Here is a 24,506-nt window from a genome sequence, read left to right as displayed (position 1 = left end):
CTTTGAAACAACCGTGAATGATCCTTTCCGGAAGTTTATAAGTTTTGGAGATTCTCCAACTTTTCTCATAGGGACGTACTCATATCCCACTGAAGTTTTGAGTCATGATACTGCTTTTTTCTATGAAATGACTGCTTTGTTTAAGCACGCGTTTGTCCGTGTGCTTCCTCCAACTTTCTCCTGAAGTTGCCAAGCCCACTCACTTCGAAGAACATTCCGAGCTTCTTCTGCGGTAGCTCGTAGATCAGAAATTAATGGTAGGGAGACTTCCCTCCCAAGCACCAACATGTTTGGAGAGAATCCGCTAGTTTCATGTAAGGTATGCCACATTTGGAATATGGCTGTCCCAATCTTCTTGGTGATCCTTGACATAGGCTCTCGACATACGTTGTAGTGTTATTATTCTTGCGCACTGAATAACCATCCTTTCTTGATTTGTCCTCCCGTAGATCTTTTATTTCCTTTTCCATGTTGAAAATCGACTGCTTTACTGACAACATGAATGCCTCCAGTTCACTGGATATATCCTTTTCAGAAGAGCTCTCTGGTCCCTGTATTTGCCGTGCATATCCCCGATTTCAAGTTCTGCGTTCTTTGTTAGCTCTGGTAAAAGCTTCTAATTCTACATAGACTGCCACAGTCTCGTGAAGAGTCTTTGGTCGGGATTGCTGAACCCTCAATCTTACGTCGAAGTCAACTACAGCGTCAATGAGTGATCCTTTGAAATGATTTCAGCTATGTCCCTCGTTGCCGTAGAATACGCTAAATATGTTAAGCGTTTTATGCCCTCGCCTAACTCTGGCAATGTTTCAGAGGTCTTAAGCCGTCGTTCCCTCGGCATGGATCGATAGAGTTCAGTGCAAAACGTGACTCCAGAGCCTCTGTAAGTTTTGCATAGCTGTGTTTGTCACTACCTTGTGAATTTCCTAGCACTGTCTGGACCTGACTTCTAAGGGATGCAGCCAAATACAACCACATCTGCATTTCATTCCAACAGTTGATCTGTACACAAGCCTCAACATGGGCCGTGTAGTCGATTTCAGATCCTGTTTCATTAAAATTTGTCGGTTTGATATGCGACTTGGTCTCCATTGCTCCATCAGTCGTGATCCCACCCTTTTTGTTCTACAACAAATTCTGTGTATTTGCCATCGGTGCCATCCCGTTGTCTAGCTTCGGAATTAAATCGTGAAACTCCCCCCCACCCCCCACCCCACCCCACCCCCGGACTAGAAGACAGTCCTCTCTAGTCCTCTTGTGTTCCCACCGTCCCCTTGGCAATAGACCTTTGAGATGGTATGTCGGTATGTGGCGTACTACTAATGATAGGACCTAAGTTTGTCCTCATGGTTGAAACAACCGAATCCTTAACTGTTACCTCGTCATCAACCATTTTACGCCGACAATTCAAGACTAAGATGCGCGATTTCCACCTCTTACCTACTGATATCCTGAGTAACACTCATTTAAAAAAAAACAATTAAACAATGTAAACATTTAAAACAGCTGGGCGTAAAACACAGAGACCACAGACAACACCTATCTCTATATATCAGATATCCGACCACCTGGTCCGACTATCCGAAAGTGTTAAACAAAACACATGTGTCTGAACTACCCCAATCCGACTGCGTTCCACCAGAAATTGTGTCACGTGTTTGAGTCCGTTACCAGATCATTCCATGGTTGGAGGTAGTGCGGAAGCAAACGTGTTACACTGATAAACAAATGATAAAACGAACGTTACCTGATCCCTCAGTATTTGTATCTGGACCTTGTGGTATATGACAGCACTCTGTCCTATATGCACCCCGTACACTGTACCTAAGTATCCCGTACTGTGTGATATGTGTGATAGCACCCCGTACACTGTACCTAAGTATCCCGTACTGTGTGATATGTGTGATAGCGCCCCGTACACTGTACCTAAGTACCTCGTACTGTGTGATATGTGTGGTAGCACCCCGTACACTGTACCTAAGTATCACGTACTGTGTGATATGTGTGGTAGCACCCCGTACACTGTACCTAAGTACCTCGTACTGTGTGATATGTGTGATAGCGCCCCGTACACTGTACCTAAGTACCTCGTACTGTGTGATATGTGTGGTAGCACCCCGTACACTGTACCTAAGTATCACGTACTGTGTGATATGTGTGGTAGCACCCCGTACACTGTACCTAAGTATCACGTACTGTGTGATATGTGTGATAGCACCCCGTACACTAACCTAGCTGTTACCTATCTGGGGTAGGGTTTATCAAACGAACCTAAACTACTATACATATTACGTGGTAATGAACGACTATTTTTTGTCACATAGGATGTATATATAATCTGGATGACAGTTAAATGAAATGGCCCCCGACGCCATAAATAGTTTTTGTCACCCAGACTGAATCTATAATGACAATAAAAACAAGCGTCTAAAAGTTATATTTACATTAACATATGTTAAATCCATCATTTTTTAATAAATGCGTTCCCATTTCCCTGTTTGTAATTTGAAAGGATATATTATAGCATCTTGAAATCAAACTTGTTTTTGTGTTTGATTTGCAACCAGTCTGACACACTATACAAAGTGACGATTGTCAACATTGCGCTAAATGACGTCATAATAACTGTAATGTCCATTCAACTATCTATTACGACCGTAATAAGATCGGAGTGAGACAGGCCTGTATTTTGATTAACTTCACTCGTGTCAAGGCTTATCAGCCCAGGCCCTGATCATGTATATTACACAGGTGTATACCGACACTGTATTCTGTATCTGTATCAGAAGGCACCATAGCCATGCAGTAATAAACATGTAGTTAGCATATACAACAGAGTCAGTCATTACTTTAATTACGGCCACACAAACGCAATATAACAATAACTTATTGTGCTCAATCAGAATCCTAACTACGTTTGATTCATCTGTAGCGCTTATCGAAGCATTTGCGTGACGTTTATCATATACACAAGATACATGTGTATATGCGCTATGGGAGACAACCCATATTAACATTGCAGTAATATGAGACTGAGACTCAAAATGTAAATATGTAAATATGTAGGCACAGGGCACATTGAAAAATGATAGTAAAACCATGACACCAGCATTCTGGTATTTTGGTTCGTCGACGACAAACACCAACGTCCAAAGTTTGAACTATGATTCCCTCCACTTCGTTATTTCAAAGTTTGTTTCGATCCATTTTGATTTTACTGATATTCCTTCTGGATTTGGTTCATAGAAAAGATGACGCGTCCGGGCTGGGCGAAATAGCTGTATGTGTGTTTATCAGGGTGGGCGAAATATCAGTGTTAATATGTATACGCGTTTGTTTGTGTGTTAATCTGTATACGTTTTTATCTGTGTGTTAATCTGTTTGTGTGTTAATCTGTTTGTGTGTTAATCTGTTTGTGTGTTAATCTGTATACGTGTTTGTTTATTTGTATGTTTATTTGTTTGCGTGTTTCTATGTGTATATTTTCTTCTCTCCCTTCTCCAGCTTATTAAACTCTAACTGCGATTAAATTATCGTAATAGCAGTGCAAAAAAAGCTCAGCGGATTAATAAGCGCGGAAATCGGAAACATTTCCTGAGAAAACGCTAAAATTTCGTTGATCAGTCCTTTCAAAATGGCGCCGTCTAGTTGACGTTCTGGTTACATCACCAAGAGACGACGTCATGATTATGTTACCGATTTCCGCGCTTATTATTCCGCTGTGGCTTTTTTCACGGCTTTAACGTTAATTTCAACGCAGTCCGATTTTACTAAGCTGAAGAAGATAGAGATATACATATTAATATATAACATCGTAAACACTTTACTTTCAGGTAAACAAGTTCGAGTGTCAACATTCACAGGATATTCCCCATGTTGTGCCACCCCTATGTAAGAAAATAATTCAGTGTATATATATATATATAGCATTAGAATATACATATATATATCAGTATAGTATTTTGCAAACGAAAATAATGTAGGCTAAACAATTAGAACACATAGTGTACATTCTACAAGTAGACAACCGTTATACGGTCTACAATTATAACACACATTGTACGGTCTACAATTATAACACACATTGTACGGTCTACAATTATAACACACATTGTACGGTCTACAATTATAACACACATTGTACGGTCTACAATTATAACGCACATTGTACGGTCTACAATTATAACACACATTGTACGGTCTACAATTATAACACACATTGTACGGTCTACAATTATAACGCACATTGTACGGTCTACAATTATAACACACATTGTACGGTCTACAATTATAACACACATTGTACGGTCTACAATTATAACACACGTTGTACGGTCTACAATTATAACACACATTGTACGGTCTACAATTATAACACACATTGTACGGTCTACAATTATAACACATTGTACGGTCTACAATTATAACACACATTGTACGGTCTACAATTATAACACACATTATACGTCCACAAGTATAACACATTGTATGGTCTACAATTAAAACACACATTGTACAGTCTACAATTATAACACACATTGTACGGTCTACAATTATAACACACATTGTACGGTCTACAATTATAACACACATTGTACAGTCTACAATTATAACACACATTATACGGTCTACAATTATAACACACATTGTACGGTCTACAATTATAACACACATTATACGGTCTACAATTATAACACACATTGTACGGTCTACAATTATAACACACATTGTACGGTCTACAATTATAACACACATTGTACGGTCTACAATATAACACACATTGTACGGTCTACAAGTAGAACACACATTGTACGGTCTACAATTATAACACATTGTACGGTCTACAATTATAACACACATTGTACGGTCTACAATTATAACACATTGTACAGTCTACAATTATAACACACATTGTACTGTCTACAATTATAACACACATTGTACGGTCTACAATATAACACACATTATACGGTCTACAATTATAACACACATTGTACAGTCTACAATTATAACACACATTGTACGGTCTACAATTATAACACACATTGTACGGTCTACAATTATAACACACATTGTACGGTCTACAATTATAACACACATTGTACGGTCTACAATTATAACACACATTGTACAGTCTACAATTATAACACACATTGTACGGTCTACAATTATAACACACATTGTACGGTCTACAATTATAACAAACATTGTACGGTCTACAATTATAACACACATTGTACGGTCTACAATTATAACACATTGTACGGTCTACAATTATAACACACATTGTACGGTCTACAATTATAACACACATTGTACGGTCTACAATTATAACACACATTGTACGGTCTACAATTATAACACACATTGTACGGTCTACAATTATAACACACATTGTAATGTCTACAATTATAACACACATTGTACGGTCTACAATTATAACACACATTGTACGGTCTACAATTATAACACACATTGTACGGTCTACAATTATAACACACATTATACGGTCTACAATTATAACACACATTGTACGTCTACAATTATAACACACATTGTACGGTCTACAATTATAACACACATTATAAGGTCTACAATTATAACACACATTGTACGTCTACAATTATAACACACATTATGCGGTCTACAATTATAACACACATTGTACGTCTACAATTATAACACAAATTGTACGGTCTATAATTAAAACACACATTATACGGTCTATAATTATAACACACATTGTACGGTCTACAATTATAACACACATTATACAGTCTACAATTATAACACACATTGTACGTCTACAATTATGACACACATTGTACGTCTACAATTATAACACACATTGTACGGTCTACAATTATAACACACATTGTACGTCTACAATTATAACACACATTATACGGTCTACAATTATAACACACATTGTACGGTCTACAATTATAACACACATTGTACGGTCTACAATTATAACACACATTGTACGGTCTACAATTATAACACACATTATACGGTCTACAATTATAACACACATTGTACGTCTACAATTATAACACACATTATGCGGTCAACAATTATAACACACATTGTACGGTCTACAATTATAACACACATTGTACGGTCTACAATTATAACACACATTGTACGGTCTACAATTATAACACACATTGTACGGTCTATAATTATAACACACATTGTACGTCTACAATTATAACACACATTGTACGGTCTACAATTATAACACACATTGTACGGTCTACAATTATAACACACATTATACGGTCTATAATTATAACACACATTGTACGGTCTACAATTATAACACACATTATATGGTCTATAATTATAACACACATTGTACGGTCTACAATTATAACACACATTGTACGGTCTACAATTATAACACACATTGTACGTCTACAATTATAACACACATTGTACGGTCTACAATTATAACACACATTGTACGGTCTACAATTATAACACACATTGTACGGTCTACAATTATAACACATTGTACGGTCTACAATTATAACACATATTATACAGTCTACAATTATAACACACAGTATACGATCTACAATTATAACACACATTGTACGTCTACAATTATAACACACATTGCACGGTCTACAATTATAACACACATTATACGGTCTACAATTATAACACACATTGTACGGTCTACAATTATAACACACATTGTACGTCTACAATTATAACACACATTGTACGGTCTACAATTATAACACACATTGCACGGTCTACAATTATAACACGCATTGTACGGTCTACAATTATAACACACATTGTACGGTCTACAAGTAGAACACACATTATACGGTCTACAATTATAACACACATTGTACGGTCTACAATTATAACACACATTGCACGGTCTACAATTATAACACACATTATACGGTCTACAATTATAACACATTATACGGTCTACAATTATAACACACATTGTACGGTCTACAATTATAACACACATTGTACTGTCTACAAGTAGAACACACATTGTACGGTCTACACTTATAACACACATTATACGGTCTACAATTATAACACACATTGTACGGTCTACACTTATAACACATATTATACTGTCTACAATTATAACACACATTGTACGTCTACAATTATAACACACATTATACGGTCTACAATTATAACACACATTGTACGGTCTACAATTATAACACACATTGTACGTCTACAATTATAACACACATTATACGGTCTACAATTATAACACACATTGTATGTCTACAATTATCACACACATTGTACGGTATACAATTATAACACATTATATGGTCTACACTTATAACACACATTGTACGTCTACAATTATAACACACATTGTACGGTCTACACTTATAACACACATTGTACGTCTACAATTATAACACACATTGTACGGTCTACAATTTTAACACACATTGTACGGTCTACAATTATAACACACATTGTACGTCTACAATTATAACACACATTGTACGTCTACAATTATAACACACATTGTACGGTCTACACTTATAACACACATTGTACGGTCTACACTTATAACACACATTGTACGTCTACAATTATAACACACATTGTACAGTCTACAATTTTAACACACATTGTACAGTCTACAATTATAACACACATTGTACGTCTACAATTATAACACACATTGTACGTCTACAATTATAACACATTGTACGGTCTACAATTATAACACACATTGTACGTCTACAATTATAACACATTGTACGGTCTACAATTATAACACACATTGTACAGTCTACAATTATAACACACATTGTACAGTCTACAATTATAACACACATTGTACAGTCTACAATTTTAACACACATTGTACGGTATACAATTATAACACATTATATGGTCTACAATTATAACACACATTGTACGGTCTACAATTATAACACACATTGTACGTCTACAATTATGACACATATTATACGGTCTACAATTATAACACACATTGTACGTCTACAATTATAACACATTGTACGGTCTACAATAATAACACACATTGTACGGTCTACAATTATAACACATATTATACTGTCTACAATTATAACACACATTGTACGTCTACAATTATAACACACATTGTACGGTCTACAATTATAACACACATTGTACGGTCTACAATTATAACACACATTGTACGTCTACAATTATAACACACATTATACGGTCTACAATTATAACACACATTGTATGTCTACAATTATCACACACATTGTACGGTATACAATTATAACACATTATATGGTCTACACTTATAACACACATTGTACGTCTACAATTATAACACACATTGTACGGTCTACACTTATAACACACATTGTACGTCTACAATTATAACACACATTGTACGGTCTACAATTTTAACACACATTGTACGGTCTACAATTATAACACACATTGTACGTCTACAATTATAACACACATTGTACGTCTACAATTATAACACACATTGTACGGTCTACACTTATAACACACATTGTACGGTCTACACTTATAACACACATTGTACGTCTACAATTATAACACACATTGTACAGTCTACAATTTTAACACACATTGTACAGTCTACAATTATAACACACATTGTACGTCTACAATTATAACACACATTGTACGTCTACAATTATAACACATTGTACGGTCTACAATTATAACACACATTGTACGTCTACAATTATAACACATTGTACGGTCCACAATTATAACACACATTGTACATTCTACAATTATAACACACATTGTACAGTCTACAATTATAACACACATTGTACGGTCTACAATTATAACACACATTGTACGGTCTACAATTATAACACACATTGTACGGTCTACAATTATAACACACATTGTACGGTCTACAATTATAACACACATTGTACGGTCTACAATTATAACACACATTGTACGGTCTACAATTATAACACACATTGTACGTCTACAATTATAACACACATTGTACGGTCTACAATTATAACACACATTGTACGGTCTACAATTATAACACACATTGTACGGTCTACAATTATAACACACATTGTACGGTCTACAATTATAACACACATTGTACGTCTACAATTATAACACACATTGTACGGTCTACAATTATAACACACATTGTACGGTCTACAATTATAACACACATTGTACGGTCTACAATTATAACACACATTGTACGGTCTACAATTATAACACACATTGTACGGTCTACAATTATAACACACATTGTACGTCTACAATTATAACACACATTGTACGGTCTACAATTATAACACACATTGTACGGTCTACAATTATAACACACATTGTACGGTCTACAATTATAACACACATTGTACGGTCTACAATTATAACACACATTGTACGGTCTACAATTATAACACACATTGTACGGTCTACAATTATAACACACATTGTACGGTCTACAATTATAACACACATTGTACGGTCTACAATTATAACACACATTGTACGGTCTACAATTATAACACACATTGTACGGTCTACAATTATAACACACATTGTACGGTCTACAATTATAACACACATTGTACGGTCTACAATTATAACACACATTGTACGGTCTACAATTATAACACACATTGTACGGTCTACAATTATAACACACATTGTACGGTCTACAATTATAACACACATTGTACGGTCTACAATTATAACACACATTGTACGGTCTACAATTATAACACACATTGTACGGTCTACAATTATAACACACATTGTACGGTCTACAATTATAACACACATTATACGGTCTACAATTATAACACATTATACGTCTACAATTATAACACACATGTACGGTCTACAATTATAACACACATTGTACGGTCTACAATTATAACACACATTGTACGGTCTACAATTATAACACACATTGTACGGTCTACAATTATAACACACATTGTACGGTCTACAATTATAACACACATTGTACGGTCTACAATTATAACACACATTGTACGGTCTACAATTATAATACACATTGTACGGTCTACAATTATAACACATTGTACGGTCTACAATTATAACACACTTGTACTGGTCTACAATTATAACACACATTGTACGGTCTACAATTATAACACACATTGTACGGTCTACAATTATAACACACATTGTACGGTCTACAATTATAACACACATTGTACGGTCTACAATTATAACACACATTGTACGGTCTACAATTATAACACACATTGTACGGTCTACAATTATAACACACATTGTACGGTCTACAATATAAACACACATTGTACGGTCTACAATTATAATCACACATTGTATGGTCTACAATTATAACCACTTGTACGGTCTACAATTATAACACACATTGTACGGTCTACAATTATAACACACATTGTACGGTCTACAATTATAACACACATGTACGGTCTACAATTATAACACACATTGTACGGTCTACAATTATAACCACAATTGTACGGTCTACAATTATAACACACATTATACGGTCTACATTATAACACACATTGTACGGTCTACAATTATAACACACATTAGTACGGTCTACAATTATAACACACATTGTTACGGTCTACAATTATAACACACATTGTACGGTCATACAATTATACAACACATTGTACAGGTCTACAATTATAACACACATTGTACGGTCTACAATTATAACACACATTGTACGGTCTACAATTATAACACACATTGTACGGTCTACAATTATAACACACATTGTACGGTCTACAATTATAACACACATTGTACGGTCTACAATTATAACACACATTGTACGGTCTACAATTATAACACACATTGTACGGTCTACAATTATAACACACATTGTACGGTCTACAATTATAACACACATTGTACGGTCTACAATTATAACACACATTGTACGGTCTATAATTATAACACACATTGTACGGTCTACAATTATAACACATTGTACGGTCTACAATTATAACACACATTGTACAGGTCTACAATTATAACACACATTGTACGGTCTACAATTATAACACACATTGTCTGGTCTACAATTATAACACACATTGTAGGTCTACAATTATAACACACATTGTACGGTCTACAATTATAACACACATTGTACGGTCTACAATTATAACACACATTGTACGGTCTACAATTATAACACACATTGTACGGTCTACAATTATAACACACATTGTACGGTCTACAATTATAACACACATTGTACGGTCTACAATTATAACACACATTGTACGGTCTACAATTATAACACACATTATACGGTCTACAATTATAACACACATTGTACGGTCTATAATTATAACACACATTGTACGGTCTACAATTATAACACACATTGTACGTCTACAATTATAACACACATTGTACGGTCTACAATTATAACACACATTGTACGGTCTACAATTATAACACACATTGTACGGTCTACAATTATAACACACATTATACGGTCTACAATTATAACACACATTGTACGGTCTACAATTATAACACACATTGTACGGTCTACAATTATAACACACATTGTACGGTCTACAATTATAACACACATTATACGTCTACAATTATAACACACATTGTACAGTCTACAATTATAACACATTGTACGGTCTACAATTATAACACACATTGTATGGTCTACAATTATAACACACATTGTACGGTCTACAATTATAACACACATTGTACGGTCTACAATTATAACACACATTGTACGGTCTACAATTATAACACACATTGTACGGTCTACAATTATAACACACATTGTACGGTTTACAATTATAACGAACATTGTACGTCTACAATTATAACACATTGTATGGTCTACAATTATAACACACATTGTACGGTCTACAATTATAATACACATTGTACGGTCTACAATTATAACACACATTGTACGGTCTATAATTATAACACACATTGTACGGTCAACAATTATAACACACATTGTACGGTCTATAATTATAACACACATTGTACGGTCTACAATTATAATACACATTGTATGGTCTACAATTATAACACATTGTACGGTCTACAATTATAATACACATTGTATGGTCTACAATTATAACACATTGTACAGTCTACAATTATAACACACATTGTACGGTCTACAATTATAACACACATTGTATGGTCTACAATTATAACACACATTGTACGGTCTACAATTATAACACACATTGTACGGTCTACAATTATAACACACATTATACGGTCTATAATTATAACACACATTTTACGGTCTACAATTATAACACACATTGTACGGTCTACAATTATAACACACATTGTACGGTCTACAATTATAACACACATTGTACGGTCTACAATTATAACACACATTGTACGGTCTACAATTATAACACACATTGTACGGTCTACAATTATAACACACATTGTACGGTCTACAATTATAACACACATTGTACGGTCTACAAGTAGAACACACATTGTACGGTCTACAATTATAACACACATTGTACAGTCTACAATTATAACACACATTGTACGGTCTACAATTATAACACACATTATACGGTCTACAAATATAACACACATTGTCTGGTCTACAATTATAACACACATTGTACGGTCTACAATTATAACACACATTGTACAGTCTACAATTATAACACACATTGTACGGTTTACAATTATAACACACATTTTACGGTCTACAATTATAACACACAATGTATGGTCTACAATTATAACACATTGTACGGTCTACAATTATAACACATTGTACGGTCTACAATTATAACACACATTGTATGGTCTACAATTATAACACACAATGTATGGTCTACAATTATAACACATTGTATGGTCTACAATTATAACACACATTGTACGGTCTACAATTATAACACACATTATACGGTCTACAATTATAACACACATTGTACGGTCTACAATTATAACACACATTGTACGGTCTACAATTATAACACACATTATACGGTCTACAATTATAACACACATTGTATGGTCTACAATTATAACACACATTGTACGGTCTACAATTATAACACACATTGTATGGTCTACAATTATAACACACATTGTACGGTCTATAATTATAACACACATTGTCTGGTCTACAATTATAACACACATTGTACGGTCTACAATTATAACACACATTGTACGGTCTACAATTATAACACACATTGTACGTCTACAATTATAACACACATTATACGGTCTACAATTATAACACACATTGTACGGTCTACAATTATAACACACATTGTACGGTCTACAATTATAACACACATTGTACAGTCTACAATTATAACACACATTGTACGGTCTACAATTATAACACACATTATACGGTCTACAATTATAACACACATTGTACGGTCTACAATTATAACACACATTATACGGTCTACAATTATAACACACATTGTACGGTCTACAATTATAACACACATTGTACAGTCTACAATTATAACACACATTGTACGGTCTACAATTATAACACACATTGTACGGTCTACAATTATAACACACATTGTACGGTCTACAATTATAACACACATTGTACGGTCTACAATTATAACACACATTATACGGTCTACAATTATAACACACATTGTACGGTCTACAATTATAACACACATTGTACGGTCTACAATTATAACACACATTGTACGGTCTACAATTATAACACACATTGTACGGTCTACAATTATAACACACATTGTACGGTCTACAATTATAACACACATTGTACGGTCTACAATTATAACACACATTGTACGGTCTACAATTATAACACACATTGTACAGTCTACAATTATAACACACATTGTACGGTCTACAATTATAACACACATTATACGGTCTACAAATATAACACACATTGTCTGGTCTACAATTATAACACACATTGTACGGTCTACAATTATAACACACATTGTACAGTCTACAATTATAACACACATTGTACGGTTTACAATTATAACACACATTGTACGGTCTACAATTATAACACACAATGTATGGTCTACAATTATAACACATTGTACGGTCTACAATTATAACACATTGTACGGTCTACAATTATAACACACATTGTATGGTCTACAATTATAACACACAATGTATGGTCTACAATTATAACACATTGTATGGTCTACAATTATAACACATTGTACGGTCTACAATTATAACACACATTGTATGGTCTACAATTATAACACACATTGTACGGTCTATAATTATAACACACATTGTCTGGTCTACAATTATAACACACATTGTACGGTCTACAATTATAACACACATTGTACGGTCTACAATTATAACACACATTGTACGTCTACAATTATAACACACATTATACGGTCTACAATTATAACACACATTGTACGGTCTACAATTATAACACACATTGTACGGTCTACAATTATAACACACATTGTACAGTCTACTATTATAACACACATTGTACGGTCTATAATTATAACACACATTATACGGTCTACAATTATAACACACATTGTACGGTCTACAATTATAACACACATTATACGTCTACAATTATAACACACATTGGACGGTCTATAATTATAACACACATTGTACAGTCTACAATTATAACACACATTGTACGTCTACAATTATAACACACATTGTACGGTCTACAATTATAACACACATTGTACGGTCTACAATTATAACACACATTGTACGGTCTACAATTATAACACACATTATACGGTCTACAATTATAACACACATTGTACGGTCTACAATTATAACACACATTGTACAGTCTACAATTATAACACACATTATACGTCTACAATTATAACACACATTGTACAGTCTACAATTATAACACATTGTACGGTCTACAATTATAACACACATTGTATGGTCTACAATTATAACACACATTGTACAGTCTACAATTATAACACACATTGTACAGTCTACAATTATAACACACATTGTACGGTCTACAATTATAACACACATTGTACGGTCTACAATTATAACACACATTGTACGGTCTACAATTATAACACACATTGTACGGTCTACAATTATAACACACATTGTACAGTCTACTATTATAACACACATTGTACGGTCTACAATTATAACACACATTGTACGGTCTACAATTATAACACACATTATACGGTCTACAATTATAACACACATTGTACGGTCTACAATTATAACACACATTGTACGGTCTACAATTATAACACATTGTACGGTCTACAATTATAACACACATTATACGGTCTACAATTATAACACACATTGTACGGTCTACAATTATAACACACATTGTACGGTCTACAATTATAACACACATTGTACGGTCTACAATTATAACACACATTGTATGGTTTACAATTATAACACACATTATACGGTCTACAATTATAACACACATTATACGGTCTACAATTATAACACATATTGTACGGTCTACAATTATAACACACATTGTACGGTCTACAATTATAACACATTGTACGGTCTACAATTATAACACACATTGTACGGTCTACAATTATAACACATTGTACGGTCTACAAGTAAAACACACATTGTACGGTCTACAATTATAACACACATTGTACGGTCTACAATTATAACACACATTGTACGGTCTACAATTATAACACACATTGTACAGTCTACAATTATAACACACATTGTACGGTCTACAATTATAACACACATTATACGGTCTACAATTATAACACACATTATACGGTCTACAATTATAACACACATTGTACAGTCTACTATTATAACACACATTGTACGGTCTACAATTATAACACACATTGTACGGTCTACAATTATAACACACATTGTACGGTCTACAATTATAACACACATTGTACGGTCTACAATTATAACACACATTGTACGGTCTACAACTATAACACACATTGTACGGTCTACAATTATAACACACATTATACGGTCTACAATTATAACACACATTGTACGGTCTACAATTATAACACACATTGTACGGTCTACAATTATAACACATTGTACGGTCTACAATTATAACACACATTATACAGTCTACAATTATAACACACATTGTACGGTCTACAATTATAACACACATTGTACGTCTACTATTATAACACATTGTACGGTCTACAATTATAACACACATTGTACGGTCTACAATTATAACACATTGTACGGTCTACAATTATAACACACATTGTACGTCTACTATTATAACACATTGTACGGTCTACATTTATAACACACATTGTACGGTCTACAATTATAACACATTGTACGGTCTACAATTATAACACACATTGTACGGTCTACAATTATAACACACATTGTACGGTCTACAATTATAACACATTGTACGGTCTACAATTATAACACATTGTACGGTCTACAATTATAACACACATTGTACGGTCTACAATTATAACACACATTGTACGGTCTACAATTATAACACACATTATACTGTCTACACTTATAACACACATTATACGGTCTACAATTATAACACACATTATACGGTCTACAATTATAACACACATTGTACGGTCTACAATTATAACACACATTATACGGTCTACAATTATAACACACATTATACGGTCTACAATTATAACACACATTGTACGGTCTACAATTAAAACACACATTGTACTGTCTACAATTATAACACACATTATACGGTCTACAATTATAACACACATTGTACGGTCTACAATTAAAACACACATTGTACGGTCTACAATTATAACACACATTATACGGTCTACAATTATAACACACATTGTACAGTCTACAATTATAACACACATTATACGGTCTACAATTATAAACACACATTGTACGGTCTACAATTATAACACACATTGTACGGTCTACAATTATAACACACATTGTACGTCTACAATTATAACACACATTGTACGGTCTACAATTATAACACACATTGTACGGTCTACAATTATAACACACATTGTACGGTCTACAATTATAACACACATTGTACGGTCTACAATTATAACACACATTGTACGGTCTACAATTATAACACACATTGTACGGTCTACAAGTATAACACACATTATGTGATGACGTATATTATTTCTAATTAAATAATCAATGAATTAAATGTAAAGTATGGCACTAATGTTTTCAAAATACTAAGCGTCAAGTAGAGGAATAAAGTTTTAAATATGCTTTAATGAATGTTGAAATTAGTTTCGCGATTAAGACTATGGTATCAATGTTACTTAATACTTTTTATGTGAACATACCAGAACATCTGTTGTTGTAATACAATGTTCGTTTTCTTAGTTTCAGACTGTATTTCATCTCCTTTATGCTGATACTCTTCATGGGGCCCGTCATGTATGCGCTACCCTATCTATCCATGCACTTCCGGAAGAAAGCGATGACGTCACCGGAAGTAGTTATAGACGTCCTAAGCGACGCACCATTACATGACTGGAGGAACAGGTCTCTCAATGTTGGCACTGTCAAATGGAAACATGTCCACTACTATAACTTACCAGGATGGCTGAAAACTACAAATCTGTTCAACAGTTGTGCCAATCCCTGTTTCCTTACAACTGGTAAACATCTACCTCAACAGGATGCAGACACCGCTATTATATTTCACGCGCCCGATATCATGAAAATGCCAGAAAAGAAGGCAGATGGTCAAATATGGATAATTCACTCAATGGAATCTCCGAAAAATCATCATGATGTATGGGGGTCGTGGAATAACCTAATAAACTGGACGATAGGATATCGAAGAGATGCCGATATATTTAGTCCATACTCAGTTTTTACTCCCAAAAAGAAAAATGGGTCATTCAGTGATACCACAAATAATTTTATTGCAAATAAAGCGTGGAAGGCTAAATTGCATGAAGCGGTTTGGTTTGTGTCAAAGTGTAAGACATCCTCTATGAGACATGACTATGCATCACGCCTTCGGCGGTATGTAAATATCGATATATTTGGAGAGTGTGGTAAGTTTCTTTGTTGGAGACATTTAAAAAACATTTGCCAAACATTTATGAACAAATGGTATAAATTTTATGTCAGTTTTGAGAACTCACTATGTAGAGATTACATCACAGAGAAAAGTTTTAGTTTATACAGACAGAATTTAGATTTAATACCAGTCACTCGAAGTGGCGCCAACGCTTCATTGTATCTCCCTCCCGGAAGTTACGTCACGACGAGTGATTTCTTTACCATCGAATCCCTAGGAACACATCTAAATAGAATATCACGCGATTTTGATATTTTTTATGAACATTTCAAGTGGAAACGTCACTATACCAGTGTAGACATGATAAATTCTGAAGATGTCTTCTGTGAACTTTGCCGACGACTCCATGAAACGGACCACAGTACAAAATACCATCGTCTCTACGGCAGTATAGAGACGTGGCTGACCGGAAATGACAATTTTCCTATTTGCGCTGACGTTGTAGACGATATATTTAAAACACCTGAGCCTAAGTGACGATCAGTCCTTGAATTGAATGGTGAAAATAACATCGAAATATTATATCTGTTACTTCCTCGTGTTGATAAATGAAACAGGTTCGTTCCGTTCTGTAGAGTCCGTCTAGTGTAGCGGAACTGGACTGGGTCGATCATCGGCGACATATCGCATTGGTATTGCTGTGTGATGTTCATGCTGTCACGTTTTTGTCAACCTGCTCATCATCATTTAAATATCATCTGGCGTAATATTATTGTTTGTGACATATCAATGATGATTTTTTTAAGAAGGATGTATTTCCTAAGAAATGTCAATGGAAGCGCTTAGTCAATGATCACGTGAGAAATCACAAACAGTTTAATCTATGTGAAATAATGAAAGCCGGTAGCGACTTCTCTCGCTTCACTCTTTTATATGATAAGATATAACCTTACGTTATATGGAAACTTGATATACGGTTTCCACAATACAGTCTCTGTTTTAAGAAAAGTGTTAAACTTTGTGTTGAAATGCGTGATAATAAAAGTATATATACCTGTGTCAATATTGTGGATCTATGCACAAAGATACTACAGACCAGCTCTGGTGAGTACTGGTACTGTTATGATCAACTGGTCCGAGTTGGTATTATTTAGAAACGAGTCTTCGGCAACTCGGACCGGAAGTGATGTGGTAAAGCGGATATCACTCGTCCGTGTAGTTCACACATAGTCAAGCAAGCGTACAGACGTATATTGGTACTGTGCGGCGTGACTGTGGACTACACTCGCCATTGTTAGCGTAACATTGTTACAATAGCATATATTAGGCCATCTTTACAACAGTATCATCAACTCCATGTTCTTCCCGTGGTATTTTCAATTATGATTTATCTTCAAATGAACTGGAAGATTTAAGAATACAGTCCATTGTTATTATTACTAAAATCATATAGCATAGTGGTATCATGTGTACATGTATTTCACCATCTCATAGATAACTGAGTGTTTTATACCGAGAGTTATATGTGACTTCCAATTTACACTGTACGTACATGTACTTAACGTTTTAGCGGTGTTAATACGCAAATGTCTAAATTTTTGTACTCATATCATTAAATGAATTTTTTCTATTTCTGTCCCGTTATTTTACGCTGTATAATTGGGCCTCATGACCAGGTAAAATGACTCCTCGTCTTACTAATATTTGTATTGTATAATTGGGCCTTACCACCAGGTAAAATGACTCCTCGTCTTAGTATTATTTGTATTGTATAATTGGGCCTCACGACTAGGTAAAATGACCCCTCGTCTTAGTATTATTTGTATTGTATAATTGGGCCTCACGACCAGGTAAAATGACTCCTCGTCTTAGTATTATTTGTATTGTATAATTGGGCCTCACGACTAGGTAAAATGACTCCTCGTCTTAGTATTATTTGTATTGTATAATTGGGCCCCACGACCAGGTAAAATGACTCCTCGTCTTAGTATTATTGTATTGTTTGAGTTAATCTTGTGGTGTGTATTACTACAGCTGATGTAATTGCATGGTTGCTCTGATTATTTGTGATAATCACAATATTCTTTACAAACATCAGCCGAGGTAAACTGCGATTTAAAACTCGTAAACTTGTATTCGTGCATCTTTTACGGTATTGGCTCATGTATCGTTATAAACCAATTTCACTATTTATATGATGAAATAGTCGTTTAATGAGTATCAAGACTATACTTGTAGTCGCTTTAAATGTATCGAGTGCATAACAAGCGTTTTAGCTTTGTTCGAGACCTGTTTGGCCTAGCGGTCCTTTAGATACATGTACGATATCAAATGTATGTTGTTATTACAATTTAACAAATATTAAATACACATTTAGCTATCTTCGGCAAACATATAACATTGTGGCAGGCATGAACAAAACAGCCACGATAATTTGTCTCTAATATAACATGACAAAGCTTACGGAGGCTCTTCCACAACTCAACGTCCGTATATGTACAGGTGGCGTCAAAATGTAGTTTTTACAGTAAAAACATAACAAACTTTTACTGTTTATATATTTAAAAAAAATAAAACACAAAGTTAAAACACTGATTTAAAGACTTCATCGATGATTCAGTTATCGATGATCAGTTATCGATGATTCAGTTATATTATCAAATATTGTAATGGTGTTTCAGATATTTCGGTTCTTCGTTCAATTTTGTTAATAATTGACCAAGTTGATATCAATAGACAAATCACCGGCCAGACAATCATCAATCATACACAGTTGTACATTTCACAATTATTCCACGCTTACATTAAACTGACCACAACCATTTTAAATCAAGCAAAACAGGTATTGAGGATGTAAAGTTGGAATAAAAACCCTTTACCAAGAATACATTTCGCCGTGAAGGCTATTGAAATCAAACACCTTTTAAACCTTTGAATATAACCTATCTGTAACCGACTGCAGTATGCTTATTTCACGTTTAGGCTGCATGGCAGGGCATTATGGCCAACCCCAATGGGCCTCTTTAAACACAGGCAAGTGTGCCTAATTTTGATATATTTTATATGTGCTCGAGATATTAATTTCAAAATTTGGTCGGGTTTTAAAAACTCCTATTCAATTACTCAAGTTCCTAATGAATATATAAAGCATCGCGAGTTGTAATTTATATGAAACTCTGCCATTTTGAAATATAGTACGGATGGTAATAATGTATCTAAAGAATTTCACACTTTGGTCCCTAGCATTATTGACAAGTACTACATTGTACGATCCCCCTTACATCGCTGACGAGTCCTAGAAGGACAAAGCAGCTGTACAATGTCCCTAACATCACTGGCGAGGCCAAGAAGGATGAAACAGCTGTTTAATGTCCCTAACATCACTGGCGAGGCCAAGAAGGATGAAACAGCTGTTGATGTCCCTAACATCACTGACGAAATAGCTATTGATGTCCCTAACATCACTGACGAAATAGCTATTGATGTCCCTAACATCACTGACGAAATAGCTATTGATGTCCCTAACATCACTGACGAAATAGCTGTTGATGTCCCTAACATCACTGACGAAATAGCTGTTGATGTCCCTAACATCACTGGCGATGTAGCTGTTGATGTCCGTAACATCACTGACGAAATAGTTGTTGATGTCCCTAACATCACTGGCGATGTAGCTGTTGATGTCCCTAACATCATTGACGAGGTAGTTATTGATGTCCCTAACATCACTGGCGAGGTAGCTGTTGATGTCCCTAACATCACTGGCGATGTAGTTGTTGATGTCCCTAACATCACTGGCGATGTAGCTGTTGATGTCCCTAACATTACTGGCGAGGTAGCTGTTGATGTCCCTAACATCACGAGGCTTAGAAGGACGGAATAGTTATACGATTTTTATTGTATATTTACATTTAGTGTAAATCTTTGCTCTTTTGACATATTTCAATATTCTCACTTCCTCTTAACCAATCATTTACGTTATCGTACACACGTTGATATTTCATTGGATCGTGAAGTTTCTTACATAGTTCACAAAATGGCTCTTGTGCCACGGAGTCAACATAGTATTTTGTCTGCCACTGGAAGTACTGTGTGGAGTTTGTCACGTCTTTAGATAAAACAAGCATACGCTTCGCCAGTTCTCTCACGGACTTAAAACTCCGTGTACTGATATAAGAGTGTGACGGCAGATACATGCTATAATTACTACCTCCCCTAACTATAGGTATGGTGTTGGTGTAATCCCAGTAAAGCTTGAAACTTTTCTCCGTTATGTAATCACGACAAAGCTCACTCTCGAAAGACATGTAGAACTTATACTTTTCCTTAAGCATTCGTTGACATTCTGTGTCCTGTGACTTTGGACATTTCATCGGTCCACAATTACCGAATTTGTCAACGAATATGATTTTTTTAACCATGTTCACGTATTCCTCTCGTTTAGCATTGTCGAAACAATTAGAAACAAACCACGCGGCGTATTCTGTTTTGTCTTTCCATCCCGTTAAGTTTAGTTTTTGTTTCATCTCATTTTGTCGTTCAGTAGGTAAGGTTTTAAATCGTCCATACATGTTTAAAATGTCTGCATCTCTTCTGTAACCGATCGTCCAGTTAAACAGACGGTGCCACTTTTTAAGTTTATTGGCCGAGGGGTGACGGTGTGGGGGTTCTAATGTATAAAATATCCAAATATGTCCATTTTGTTTCTGAAGAGATTGTTGGTTATACAGTGTGGCGGAATGGAACACAACAGCATAGCTTTTATTGTAGTCTCCCGTATCTACCATGTGGCAGGCGAAGTCACAATGTTTGAAGACATCGAGACTGAAGTCACGTGGCCGGTTGTAGAAGAAAACCTGTAATGATTCGTCCTTAGGTATTCGCTGTATGTACTTGTTGACGTTTTGTTTTGTCACATATCTCAAATGCTCCACATACAGAAACAGGAATATCATGACTATCAGAATACAGGTGAATAATCTGAAACAAACATCAACAACTATTCACATCATATAAAGTATCGCTTTTATATAACCGTTTTTTATCCATAAATTCCTGTGATATTTATTCCATTCATGTACAGCTATTTAACCGTATGATATATATCTTGAACATTCAGTTTTGTTAATACAAAATAATTATGAATACACCAGAAACAATGGCTATTACATTACCAGTTTAACTATGTCTGTACAGGATTTGATTTTTAACTGTAACACGTTGTATTTCCTATTATCACTTTTTCGTAACTCTTTGCTTTAGAATGCAATGTAAAGATGAATATATCCGTTCACCGATATGTACGGGAGGGGAAATATATCCGATTGATTCCAAACTTACCGTTTCATCCTGGTTTGGGTACAGACAAATCGGATGTTTGCAAAGTGATGCTGAGCTTCCATCGGTAACATCAACATTACTAATAACACACAAAAAGTATAGTAAATGTCATTGGAATACATAAACAACCTTCAATTCAGAAACATATTGAATGGTAACTATCTGATACATATACAATGACGTTCGGTTTTTGTCTGTGAAAGTGAATTCCCATCGAACCATATATGTCAGAAATAATCGTATGGAAAATGTGGAGACCTACATTTACAGACCCAAAAGTTTAGAATAACATTGAATTTAAATATTTCTGGTAAAGGAGTATCATTTAAAAGTAAGAACATGATGTAAAATATTTAGGGTAAAGGGCAAGAAAATCTCATATTAAATTAAAGACAATGTGTGATGTGAAATATTAATGGTAAAGGACAAAATCTATTCCATACTGAAGTTAAGACACTGCTTGATGTGGAATATCAATGGCAAAGGACAAAGTCTAGCTCATATCAATGTAAGGACAATGCTTCATGTAAAATGTGTACCTTAGATGTTCGCCTGAGATTACGTGGCCGGCGCTCTAACCGACTGAGCTATTACGTACGGAAGCGTATTAGGGCCACATTTAAACTTTTTAATTTTTATTTCCACCCTTTATTGTGTAAATTATACACTCTAATGTGTAAAATTTACATTTTAATCTGTAAATTTTACACTTAAATATGTAAATTATACACTTTAAAGTGTAAATTATACACTTTAATCTGTAAAGTATACACTTTAATGTGTAGATTTTACACTTTAATCTGTAAATTTAACAATTTAATGTGTAAATTATACACTTTAATTTGTAAATTATACACTTTAATCTGTAAATTATACACTTTAATCTGTAATTATACACTTTAATCTGTAAATTATACACTTTAATCTGTAAATTTTACACTTTAATCTGTAAATTATATACTTTAATCTGTAAATTATATACTTTAATCTAAAAATTTTAAGTGTAATATTTACAGATTAAAGTGTATAATTTACAGATTAATGTGTATCATTTACAGATTAAAGTTTAAAATTTACAGATTAAAGTGTTAATTTTACACAT

General features: G+C 34.5%; 2 protein-coding genes across 2 annotated transcripts; one reads left to right on the top strand and one right to left on the bottom strand.

Annotated features, from left to right (window-relative positions):
• The first annotated feature begins 3,839 nt into the window (after positions 1 to 3,839).
• Positions 3,840 to 19,127, top strand: LOC117316854 (alpha-(1,3)-fucosyltransferase C-like). Its single transcript, XM_033871635.1, has 2 exons — positions 3,840 to 3,891; positions 17,416 to 19,127. The coding sequence occupies exon 2, from the start codon at positions 17,441 to 17,443 to the stop codon at positions 18,599 to 18,601; it is 1,161 nt and encodes a 386-aa protein (XP_033727526.1). The 5' UTR covers positions 3,840 to 3,891; positions 17,416 to 17,440; the 3' UTR covers positions 18,602 to 19,127.
• Positions 19,128 to 21,854: 2,727 nt separating this feature from the next.
• On the bottom strand, positions 21,855 to 23,481 carry LOC117316320 (alpha-(1,3)-fucosyltransferase C-like). The gene is made up of 2 exons (XM_033870861.1): positions 23,405 to 23,481; positions 21,855 to 23,044 (listed from the first exon to the last, which is right to left on the bottom strand). The coding sequence occupies exons 1-2, from the start codon at positions 23,479 to 23,481 to the stop codon at positions 21,976 to 21,978; spliced, it is 1,146 nt and encodes a 381-aa protein (XP_033726752.1). The 3' UTR covers positions 21,855 to 21,975.
• Between the last annotated feature and the right edge of the window lie 1,025 nt (positions 23,482 to 24,506).

This window comes from Pecten maximus, chromosome 18 (genome assembly GCF_902652985.1).
Source record: "Pecten maximus chromosome 18, xPecMax1.1, whole genome shotgun sequence".
Classification (NCBI taxonomy): Eukaryota; Metazoa; Mollusca; class Bivalvia; order Pectinida; family Pectinidae; genus Pecten; species Pecten maximus.
Note: the sequence above shows the minus strand (reverse complement) of the source record. Positions and strands in the feature narration are given on the sequence as shown.

Excerpts from the sequence above, each read along its gene's own strand:
- LOC117316854 (XM_033871635.1), top strand. The coding sequence starts at position 17,441 with ATGCTGATACTCTTCATGGGGCCCGTCATGTATGCGCTACCCTATCTA.
- LOC117316320 (XM_033870861.1), bottom strand. The coding sequence starts at position 23,481 with ATGTTGATGTTACCGATGGAAGCTCAGCATCACTTTGCAAACATCCGA. Across the intron at positions 23,045-23,404 it reads ACCCAAACCAGGATGAAACG|ATTATTCACCTGTATTCTGA; the intron begins GTAAGTTTGGAA and ends TGTTTGTTTCAG.